The 12,235-nt window shown below is 38.7% G+C and overlaps 1 protein-coding gene across 4 annotated transcripts in view; it reads left to right on the forward strand.

Moving 5' to 3' along the window:
* Positions 1-3,708, forward strand: part of TCF12 (transcription factor 12) — a 1,980,472-nt gene extending 1,976,764 nt beyond the window's left edge. For all 4 annotated transcript variants that reach the window (XM_044078972.1, XM_044078971.1, XM_044078973.1 and 1 more), the window contains 2 exons: positions 124-274; positions 1,411-3,708. In XM_044078972.1, the coding sequence (XP_043934907.1) occupies positions 124-263 (140 nt within the window). In that variant the 3' untranslated portion in view covers positions 264-274; positions 1,411-3,708. The remainder of the gene's footprint in view (positions 1-123; positions 275-1,410) is intronic.
* The last annotated feature ends 8,527 nt before the right edge of the window (positions 3,709-12,235 follow it).

A 12,235-nucleotide genomic window follows, 5' to 3' on the forward strand; every position in this document is an offset into this window, starting at 1 on the left:
TTTGAAAAGGTTTCTGCTAAAAATATATTTGATTTAAAAGGTACATGTTTGTCTGTTTTTTTAAGTAATGGTTAAATGTATTATCACATCCAGAGTGAAAGAAAAGTTGCCTTTAATTTGCAGAAAGAAACTTGAATCCCAAAGCAGCCTGCCTTAAAAGAAGGGAAGAGGAAAAAGTTTCTGCCGTATCGGCAGAGCCTTCAGCACACCCAGGGGCTCTCCCTGGACTTACAGACACTAGCAACCCTATGGGTCACATGTAAGCACCAGCCAGGTAAGTCTGCGGGTGAAACCCACAGTAGTTACCCTGTTTTGTAATTTTCATGACCTGAAGCAATTATACTATGGAATGTAGTTCCCTCAAACTGTATGTGGGGCATGCCCTCCTGTATAGGGGCAAATATATTTAAAAAGTAGTGAAACTACAGTAATCTAGTGAATTCTTTTTTATCATAAATAAAACCATGAAAATTGCCTTTTTTAATATTTAAAAAAAAGACTAGGCAAGTTTTGTGACGTCTCTGCTGCTAGTTGTATTAAATGGGCTGTGAATGTTGCTTGCACTGACTTTTTATTCCTCTCTCAAGTCTTTTAAAGCAAAAAATATGTGTAGATGAGTGTGTGTGTGTGTGTGTGTGTGTGTGTATATATATATATATATATATATATATATATATATATATATATATATATATATATATACACACACACACACACACACACACAAACACACACATCCATGCATCAGCAGATCCTTTTTCCCTTCCCATTTCCCATTTTTGTACACTTGAGATCTGGATGTCCCTCCCACAGTAACAATCATCTAGAGCCAAGGTTTGCAGTGCTGGGTGGCTTGCCCTGCTGCTGTAGTTCTTCCACACCACACACTCATGCACACATTTTCACCTGTGGCCAATTTAGTGTGTCCAGTCCAACTAATGCTTGTTTTTGGAATGTTGGAAGAAACCATAGCACCCAGAGGAAACCCTTGTTAACATAGGGGGGATATATATTTAAACCAAAAGGTAAAAAGGTCACACAAATCATTCAGTAAAAAACTGCCAGAAAGACCCAGCCAATCTGTGAGGTATGTGTGGACTTACCTGTTTGCACACAACACAATACATGCATATTAGTTTACAGCACAAGTTGGCTGTTATGGTGTGGGTCTTCCTTGTTGTTTCCAGTCCCAGCCAAATGAATGATTGGTGTACGTTTCTGTTTTGGATGCTTTAAATTGGTGGTGTCTTGTGATTGGTAAATGGGCTTCTGCACCACAGCCATTTGTTTATTTTTAGTAATATGGTTGAATGTGGAGATGCATCTATGCGATAGTAATGTAAAATATATATATTTTTTTAAACTAAATTATGCTGCATGCACTAATTCTGAACTTTTTTTTCTTGGCAGAATCCCAAATTATATTTGTAAGATAGACAGTGGGTGACGTTTCCACATAAAGACAACTTTTTATGAAGACATAAATTTTGAAAAGACAAAAAAAAAAAAAAAACTTGAAGCAAGAAACCCAGACACAGTTGCAGAATCCAACAGCGTAACATCTCTTTTTGAGATGTGAAGATGTGCAAATCTTCCGTTCTTATTTCTGCCCATGAGAAACATGGAACATATCATTCTGTCGCAAGCAGTGTGTCGCTTCTGCACAATCAGACTGTCACGATCTCTCCACTCATTGTGGAAGTTGCCTTGTGCCTAAACTGAATTGACAAATGCATTGTAATTTCAAATTTTATTTATTGCTATGGAACTTTAAAGGTCTAGTCTAAAGGGAAGAAGTTCATATGTTTAAAGCTGATAAATTCTCAGCTGATGCCAGCGTTCATTACAGTCGTTCACATTCAGAGAACAAAGCAGTGGCCACCTTTAACCCTTAGCATTCCCAGCATACCTTGTGGTGTCTTAACATGAGGGAAAGTCTACATTGCCCTTTTCTTTACTTTTGCCATATAAAGTGTTTTCCATGAAATTGAAAATGTCCTTATTGTAGCATTCATTGTATTTTAAATGTTATGTTTTGATATCTGGTAATCTGAACAGTTATGGTCATAGTTAACCTTATATACTGTGCTCCATGCATTAAGCCATTAGCAGTTTGTAGCAGAATATTGCTTTTTTTACTGGAAAGGAGCAGTACTGTGACCTTAGCATCTCTTAGCTTAAAAGGGGTAGCTTTTTGTCTCACATTCTCCTCCAATAAACAGATATTTTATTTGTTTTTATTTGTAATTGTATACAAAAAAACTTTTTAGGCTTCTAGACTTCATAGTAAAGCTGTGTATTGTGAAGTGTACATTAGGAGGAATAAATTCTAATTTGTTAGAATTGCTTTTTTCCAAGCAGTGTGTACCACATACAGTACATGTAAAACAGGTGTGCAGTAAGCACATATTACAGTACAAAGAAAATGTAGGCTGTAATACACAACTATTGGCTTCCTTGGTTCTTATTGGTGGGTTGTGCAACAAACATGTCCGAGCTATTGGATTAAATTATGTGATGACAAAAGAGCAGTGGCCACGTTATCTCTTCGTTAACAAGTTTTGTTTTCTTTTCCTTTTGTCTTGTAATTTTCACAGTTAGTGGAAGGGATTTTTGGAAGTGATTCATTTAACAGAATTGTTCCTTTAAAATAATTATCAGTTCATATGTATTTTAATGAACCTCAGCAGTGTTTGTTCTTTCACCACTATTGTTGACATCTTTTTTCATGAAATCCCCTTTACTGTGTAAGCTGTCTTCCACATTATTGGATATAAGAGAAGTTATGTAAAGCAGGGCTGTCTTTATTGCTGTTAAAATATCATCTGCATTAGCTGTAGCAGTAAGCTCACAGAGTGAACAAAACAGTGCTTAAAAATATGACTACTTTAAGATAATAGAACAAAATGCCGATGAGACGGTAGGCTGAGGAGGAATGAGATACGCGTAAGGGGTGGTTCGTGAACAAACCAGTTATGTGCAAATTCTGTTGATTTTTTTTTTAATGTGTACATTTGTCACTTAACATCTTAATACATATGTGGCCTTGTTCTTCATTTCAGTGTTCATGAGCTAAAATAAGTTGTTGCGTATAACCCGTAAAAGTGATTGCGTGCCACTGCCTGGCCTTTTCCTTCTAAGCCTGTTCCCATGCTTGTTGTCTTTTTGGCGATATTAGACTTTGCTGTATGCCCAAAAGCTTTCCTTCATAAAAAATAGTAAGAAAAAAAAACATTTGGCTTATTTTTCACTGTAGCTAGTCTTTTATACAATAATCTTGTAAGAAAATTTCTTGAATTCTAAATATTACTCTTTCTAGATTTTTGAAATAAAAAAAAGTTTTCAGTAAAAAGTTTCTTACTTTATTTTACTATATTAGGTAGTAAAAATGTAGGGTTATTTACCATAACCTGTTCATTAATATCAGAAATTTACAATAGCATTTTAAGAACATAGTAGGTTCTAGCATACCATGTAGTACCTATGGAGTATTGTACAAACTAATTGTTGGAGATTAATTGCTTCTCACCTTGGTCTCCATTTCCTTCGTTGGTTTAATGCAGATTTGTACCTGTGTCAAAAATTTCAAGGTATTGTTGATGAACCTTTCAAACCAGCAGCAAAACGTTCAATTATTTCTGTCATTGTAACAGGAAATACAATATGTATATAACATTTATGTAGCAATAAATGTGCCATCTTTTTTAACAAGGAAAATGAGTGTTTTTTTCTCTCTGGATTTCTTGTGTCTTCAGTGAAAGAGAGGTGTTGCTGAGAGCAGGTACAGCCTGTGATATCCAAAGATCTTTGAAGCATCTCCAGCAAGTTAATGCAGAACATTCACTGCTGAGTGTTGCCAGTCCTAGTCAATTTCTGCTTTGTTTTCAGTGAATAATGCTCCCAGTCAGCAGTTAAGGTATTTGTTTAGCAGTTGTTCCTTGTGTATCATTTGCCATACATTGTATTTTGTGTGCATCTGGTAAGTTGCATTTTTCATTGTGTTTTGTGACTATGCAAGCACTGTTTTAACTTTCTTGTAATATTTTCTCTCTCTCCAGGGGAAAAAGGTTGTAAGCTTAGTGGGAGCTACCTGATTGCGTGTGCCTTAAATTCATTTTGGTACTGTGGTAAAGCTAAAATGATCAAGTAAGGATTTGGTTGGTCTCTTCTAGTATAAATTATTCTTTTAGTTAGCAACAAGTCAGTATTATAATCATATCAAGTTCAATAGAGATTTTTCCTTCATTGCAGTTTAATTGTGTAGTATAAATTAAAATTGTTTTGCTGTTGCATGGGGAGATCTCTTTAGACTCTCTAAGGCTAAGTAAAATGTTTAACATCTGCCTCAATTTTATCCAGGACCACAGCACCAGAAGTTAATATAACTGCTTTGCAAAGGTGTTAAGAAAATCCTTGCCACGTTCCTGATGGGAACAGAAGGTTGTCTTCCGTTACTGAGATGTCTTGTATTTCTTTCGTCTTCTAGCCATTGTACACAAGCCCTTTTTGGGTAGAGACCAGACTCTTAGGAAAACAGTCTTTTAATAAACCTTCATCACACAAATCCTTAAAGTTGAAGGATTCTTCTAGGTAGTACATTTTTTCCTCCAAACTGTGTTGTGTCCCCTAAACCCCTTGGGCATATTCCATCCTTGTCTAGACTTGGGGAGACCTTGAGTTTAATGTTTCAGTTTGTGTTTGTTTTGGGACTTCTAGTATTCTTGATTCCTTGATGTCCTGATTTATACCAGCTGCATTAGTGATGACCTATAATCCCCCTACACCCCACCCAAATGCCAGGTACCTTAGAGCAACTAGATGCTGCTAAGAAGTACTACACATCTATGGTTTATAATTTAACAGCTGTATCAGCTTTTGAGTTTGTCATTGTTCCCTTCCCTTACTAGGTTATCATGCTTAGTGTGAAAGGGAGGCAGCAGAGGCAAATGGCAAGGTTGCATCACTGTAGTCCTATAAGGAGAGTGAGATAACGGTGCTGGAGGGGGATGTGAAGAAGGTGTGTAGTAAAAAAGGGACAGAATTTGGTGTTTTAAGGCAGGTTGTGTACTTGTTCTTTTTTCATTAAAAGGCTGGATTACAGTGTAAGGACAGCAAGAAATATGTATGATTAGCAGATAAAAAATGCAGGTTACTGTTGACTGTGGAGTTTTTTCCCTCCCAGAGGAGGTTTGCCTGATAGGTGGAACCAGAAGAATGGGTAGTAGAGATGGATAAGTGAGATCTTTGGAACAACCTGAAATCATTGAGTAATGCAGCGGCAGACACTCCAAAGTTTTAATCATCGTATGCCATCTGGTTTGTGCATGTAAGTAATTTCCACTGTGCTTTTACTGGATATCAGAAGTTTTTCTCAATTGATTCTTGGTCAGGACTTCCAAGATTGCAGCACAGTGAGTTAAAAGCTTAAGTTCAGCACTGTATGTGTGAAAAAAAAACTCAGAAAAGACAGCGAGTAAATTGGTCTTTTGGGGTAAATTTCAGTTACTGTCTAGTAAGTACACTGCTTGGATGCCAACAAAGTAGAAATTTGGAGAACCTGAATGAAAATCAACCACAAAAGGTTAGGAGAAGACACTGGCTAGGGTGAATCTTGCAGCTGTTGAGCAAAAAGCAATTCAAGCTTCAGCTTTGGTGCTAGACATGACTTTTAGTAATCTAGAGGATAAAAATAAGTCATATGCACTCAGAGCTGATTAAAATAAATGAAACCATGAAGGAGTGTGTGAACTGAAATAGCAAAAGGCTGGAAAAAGTGGAATAAGCTTTAAATAGATATACCGAAGAGCCGATAAAACTGCAAAAATTAGTGATCAAAATGAAAAGACTGGCTGAGTATGAGACTGCTCAAGAAGAGGTGCTTCACAGAGCATGTAGGGAAAACTTGAAATTTTCTTCTGTATCAGAGAATATGGATGGAACAGAATGTGTTCATTTTATGAAAGCACAAATAAGCAACTCTTGCTCTGGAATACCAGTCCAGTTCATTGAAAGGCCACATTGTTTATATGCTCCAAACCTAGCCATGAGAATGCAGCCAATACTTTTAATAATAAAGACGTAATCCTTCCCTCTGAAAAAAGTTGATCCTGACAAAACTGTGGCAGAAGGACAAAGTACTAAGAGACAGAGTGTTTGTGGAAAGTAATTACTCACTGCATACCAGGCAGAAGAGGAATAAATACATTTATTCCATCAGTCAGGGAATGTTGAGAGGCAGATGTGAGATTCAAGCTGCTGTATCCAGCTATTTGATATTTGTTCCTTGTGGGTCAGTCATTCTTTGATTCAGAACATGCTAATGAGGAAATATAAATGTTTGTGTAACAAAAAGTAAGCTTTCAAACTGAATGGAATTCTGCTGCTTCTCCAATGTTCCAAAGGAAAATGCTTGAGAGGGAGAGAAAAAAAACAGGAGTTGATTAAAAAGAAAGTATGTTGGAAGTGAACCAGAGACTTGAGTTGGGAGATGGAGATCAACAGGAAGAAAAACAGCAACTCAGAAATGATTAAATAAATGCGGCATTACAAAGCCTCAGTCACATTTGTGAATTATGGTGGAACAAGAAAACCTGTAAACATTGAACTTTTTTACTTTTTTTAAGCTTGTTGGGGATTCCAAAGCATATGCCATACTTGTATGAAAGAACATTAAGGAGAGTGGAAGAGGAAGGAAAAGGGTGCAACATATTTTGTTCTTAACTGTATTTTATAAAATATGACATTATGCTACATTTTATAAAGTAAAGCCTTTTTAGTTATTTTTTGTGTATAATAAAGTAGACAGGTGCCCCCTTTTTTCCTTCCTTCCGTGTTCATTTTTAAGAAATATAGGTACTGTGATGTAAAAAGAGAAGAAAACCTGAACAAAAGTGCATGATACAAGTCAAATTGATATGCTTTTTCTTAGCTTTGTATTAAGCCCCTTGGCTTGATCCAACATCTTTTAAACAAAAGAACATGGAATTTAATAAATTTTGCTTTAGCAAGCAAGTGTTCACAGTGCAACATGAGAAGCTTGTAGTTGAAGGCAACTGTATATCTTGTTCTCATGTTTCTGTGGAGGAAAGTTAAGAGTAATAAAAAAGATAGTTTTCTGAAAGCTTTCAAGTTTTCTGCAGCTGGGAGAGGAATAAAGACAAGATTAAAACAGACAACACCTAATGTAAGTAGATACACAGGCTGCACCATGCATCATAGCATGAATAAACTTTCATAATTGGTTAATTCAAGTCTGTTAGTTTGACTGTAAAACTGGGACAGTTGTTCCTGTTAGGGTTAAATGTCGTTATTTGAAGATGCACATAGCTTTGTGTGTTTAAGTTAATTGGGTATGGTGTTCTGTGGGTGATTTTTTTTGAGGGTTTTCATTAAAACAAAAAGGTCTTATAACATGTGAATTAGGTATAAGTGGATATGATGAGCAACAACCGTATAACAGATGAGCTTGCCAAACATCAGTACATGCATGTAACAAAAGCTAAAACTAGACATTAAAAAAAAGCTGGGTGGGAATAACTTTTAATGGCAACACTTTCCATATTATCTTTGAATGTGAATGGGCCTCATAGATATATATGAAAAAGAAAGTGGTGAACTATATTAAAAATTCAGAGTGCAAATAGCTATGCTACAGGAGACATTTGGAAAGAACTGAGCATGTGAATTTGATAGACAGTATTTCAGGATGCTTCTTCAGCAGAATATCTGGGACAAAGAAAAAGGGAGTACTTATGTTAATTGATGGAGAAGATTCATTAGTGATAGAAGGAAAAAGGATAATGGTAAATTTGTATTAGGGGTACTGGGCAAGGTAGGAGGATTATGCTAGCATGTATTTGTTTCACCAAAACCTACTACAATGAAGCTTAAGAAAATTTTGAGAATATTGCTCATAGGTAGGTACTGGAATTTGATTTGCAACAGTGAAGGATGTATCAGGGGGATTAAAAGGGAAAATATTAACAAAAGAGAGTAGATGTTTGAAGACATTTATGAAAATATTTGGTATGGAAGATGTGAATTCAGTAGTAAAGGCTCAGTGAGAGTTTACATATTTCCCCCAAGGTAAAAAAAAAAAAAAACTAGGCTAGACAAATTATATTTCACAGGAATGTGTATTTAATTGAAAGTTTTGATATGCATCCAGTAACTATTTCGAATTATACACTAATAATTAAAATAAAAAATGCAGTGTAATGAAATAATGAGACACTGGCACTTTCTCACCTCTGTGCTAAATAGAGAGGAATTTAAGGAATGGGTGTTTCTCGCCTAAGGGACCTCCTGCCAAGGATACCCAAAGTCTGGCCAGTATACCAAAGCCTTCAGCTCTTATAGACACTGTCACATGTCTGCTACCCACACAAGACGTAGGGTATGTATGTGATGTACAGGCACAACTACTCAGAACTTCTTCCCTGCCAGTCTGAACACCATTATTCTCCATTGACCTGGACAACCTTCTACTGTGCTGGTTACCAAGCCTTCAGATAAGTGTCCCACTGGGGTTTGTTCTTTTTTTTAAAAAAATATTATATGGTATTGTGTTCATGTCATCTAGAAAGGTAAAATGCAAGTGTGGTAGGCATGTTTCCCATAAAGACCATCACAACAAATATCTGTTTTTTGCTTGGGTGCTTCTCACCATCATATGCATTGCTCTATCTGCCAGGCATTTATGCGTAAGACCCTGCATAATCACCTCTCCTCCTCCTCCATATATCTTGAGAACCAACAACTTAAGCTGTTGGCTCACGGTGCTATAGTAGGATCCTCCCATTTTAAGAGCCAGCCACCTGCCAAAGTGAAGGCCATACAAGTTAGGCCTGACCTGGCTGCTGTCCGGCCTCCCCCACATGTCTCTCTACAGACTAGTGAAAGCCTTGAAAAACATATGGTGCTTGCTTAGGAATCCTCTGCTGTGATGCAGTTGAAATCCAGCATGGATCTGAGATGTTCTTCGTGTTTCACTGTTGCAGTCATCAAATTTTGGTTTATCTGCTTGCAGTAGCCCTCAGTCGGCCTGATTAACAAAGTCTTGGGTCCTGCGTCAATTGCTGTCTCTTCTTTTGTGACTTCAGGTCGTCAGGGGTATAAAACATGCAGCTGATGTCATTATGTCAGTCTTTCTTGCCGCGCAGTACCCGAAGCAGAAGCAGTTCGCAAGTGCCAGTAGGCAGACTCCTGAAATTTTCGTTTTTGAGTTTCAGAACCGAAGTCTTCGACTAAAAGCTAAGTACCCCGTTAGGGAAACTTTTTCTTGCTCTAAACTGATGTCAGTAAAAGTAAATAATTGCATTTCTTATGGAAAGCAAATACCTCATAAAGATTTTCATTCGTACTGTATTCCTTGCCTAGGCCCTGACCACGACGTACCTCGCTGTTGGTTTTGTGCCTTATTTATACCTAGAACTATCCGTCGTTGGTATATTTTCGCTTCAAAATATTTTGGTGCTCTGTTCAATTATCCTGATATGTCTTCGGTATGCCATCCGACTATCGACATTCCGAAAAAATGCGAAGATAAAGACAGGCTGCCTCGGTCCAAAGCTGCCAACAATGCTTTTCCTAAGCTAGTCGCCAGTTCGCCGGTACTCAGTGAGGTGCTTTCGCAGCCCCAGATACCCGCTACTTCTGATTCACAGGCCTCTACTGAGACCCATTCAGAGTCCGGTATGCTGCGAGATGCTTCAACTGTGGAACCTGCAGATGTCTCTACCTTGGATGGGTCCAGAGCCGCTGTGCAGGCACTGGTTTCTGAGGGTGTATTCAGGCCTACTGACTTGCATATTAAACCAACGCCATCTTCTTTTCTTCAAGGCCTAAAACTTGAACCATGCCTAAATAACTGATGCCCAGACCGCATGGTCAAGCCTCTATGCCTAAAAAACAAATAAGAATGGCTGAAGACCTTATTACTTTAATCAGGGGAAGCCAAGCTTCCCCCTCTTAAGAGACCTAGGACTGAGTTTGCTTATGATACTTCTGACCAGGATTCTGAAATTTCTGTTTCCTCTGATGACCAGGATTTCCCCTTATCTACCTATGAGGATTCTGATGCTGAGGACTCTATTCCCTCTACCCCCCCCCCCAAGAGGATTTCTCTTTTGGCAAAACCTTGCATATTCTCAGGGAGGATTTTCGTTGGCAAAGTCAGGATTTCTCTGATTCTAAAAAGAGGCTTAGGGATTTCTTACTCCTGCCCCAGCACAGGCCTTTAGCTATATCTCCTGTACTAGACAATGTTGCTGATGCTTTTTGGAGTCTAGCTTCGCCCCTGACTCTACCTCCTGTTCTCAGAAAACCAGATAGATATTACAGGGTTCCTGACTCTCACAAGTTCCTTTTCAAAAATCCTACTGCAGATCCTGAGACCATATCACGGCGAGCCGAGGGCATTAAAGCTATTACTGCCAAAAATCCTACCCCCTCTGATAGAGACTCCAGGGCACTGGATAGATGGGGTACGAAGGTATACATTTCTGCAACTTTGACCATTAGGGCCTTAAACTGCCAGTTTCATATGTTAAAGTATCAGCAGCATATTATTGGATTGCTTAAACAGAAAATGATGTCCATTCCTGATTGTGCTGAAAATAAGGATTTACAGGATTTAATGCATTCTGCTGAACAAGTTGGAAAACATACTTTGCAATGTGGTTTTGATTAACTAGAGGCATCTTGCAGGACTGCTGTAACTGGGTATGTACTTAGAAGGCGTGCTTGGCTTAAGGAGCAATCCTTGCCAGATCAAGTTAAAGTTAAATTACTGGATGCTCCCTTAAATCAGGACTGCCTGTTTGGCAACAAGGCAGAAGTTCTTAAAAAGATGGAGGAAAAAGCTAAATCTATGCAAACTGTTAGATTTTTTACAAGTACAACCTCCAGTGTTTAGTAAGCATTGGCCTTCTAAGAATTGGCCCTTTCCTGCCTCTTCCAGACCTTCAGTCCAAACTCAGATCCAGCAGAGCACCCAGGCTTCAGTCCCAGTGTACGCACAGGACTAAGCAGTGGGGGGACCTCCACTTCCAAATCTGGCGTGCTATCCTGGACCGGTCTACTCTAAACACCTTTTTGGTAATTCCAAAATTCAAGATGCTGACTCTTGCTAGGCAAAAGATGCCTGGTTGGCAACACTAGATTTAAAGGAAGCATACCTGCACATCCCAATCAGGGAATCTTGTAGAAGATACCTACGCTTCAAAGCAGGCTTCACGCGCTATCAGTTCTCTGCACTGCCCTTTGGCTTTTCTACTGTGCCCAGGGTATTCACAAAGTGCCTAGCTCCAGTCATTGCATTTTGCAGGCAAAGAAATATTCAAATATACCCATACCTGGACGATTGTCTAATTCAGGCAGAAAGCCAGAACATACTTTTGAATCCTCTGGCCTTTGTACAAAGGGTGCTAACTTGTCTGGGGTACACCATAAACGAAAAGAAATCACACCTGGTACCCTGTCAACAAATTATATTCCTGGTAGCAAGCTTGAATACAACTTCCCAGATGGCTTTCCTCATGCCAGAGAAACAAATTCATTTGACAATCTACTTCAAACAAGTGGCCATAAAAACCCTGCTATCTGCAAGGCAAATACTACAAGCCTTGGGGTTCATGGCCTCCTGCATTCTTCTAATTCCATATGCAAGACTGCATATGAGGAAACTACAGTAGTATGTAAAAAACCTATGGTGTCAACATTCTCAGGATCTAGAAGCAATGATTCCTATCATTCCTTGTCTACGCCTAGAGTTCCTTTGGTGGGCAGAGGCCTGCCACCAAAACAAGGGACTACCATACACACTACCCCGTCACCCAAACCTTAACAACAGATGCATCAGACTATGCATGGGGGGAGGGCGCACCTGGCAGGGAAGTGCATTCAGGGCAAATGGAACCCAATTCAAATGCACCTTCACATCAATCATAAAGAAATGTTAGCTGCACAGAATGCTCTGACAGCCTTCAAGGACCACATTCTTCCAGGACAATTAATGGTAAAGACTGACATCTCCACTGTTATGTACTACATAAACAAGCAGGGGCTTCACATTCTTACCCCCTCTGCAGAGTAGCCATGGCATTGTGGAACACAGCCTTGAGCTGCCAGGTACATCTACAAGCTCAATTCCTGCCAGGAAAACTAAATACACTGGCAGATGGACTAGCCAGAACCCTCATGGACCCACACAAGTGGAAACTGGAACCAAGGATTG

The sequence above is a fragment of the Protopterus annectens genome, chromosome 7.part1, assembly GCF_019279795.1.
Source record: "Protopterus annectens isolate FY-2018-M chromosome 7.part1, PAN1.0, whole genome shotgun sequence".
Lineage (NCBI taxonomy): Eukaryota > Metazoa > Chordata > Ceratodontiformes > Protopteridae > Protopterus > Protopterus annectens.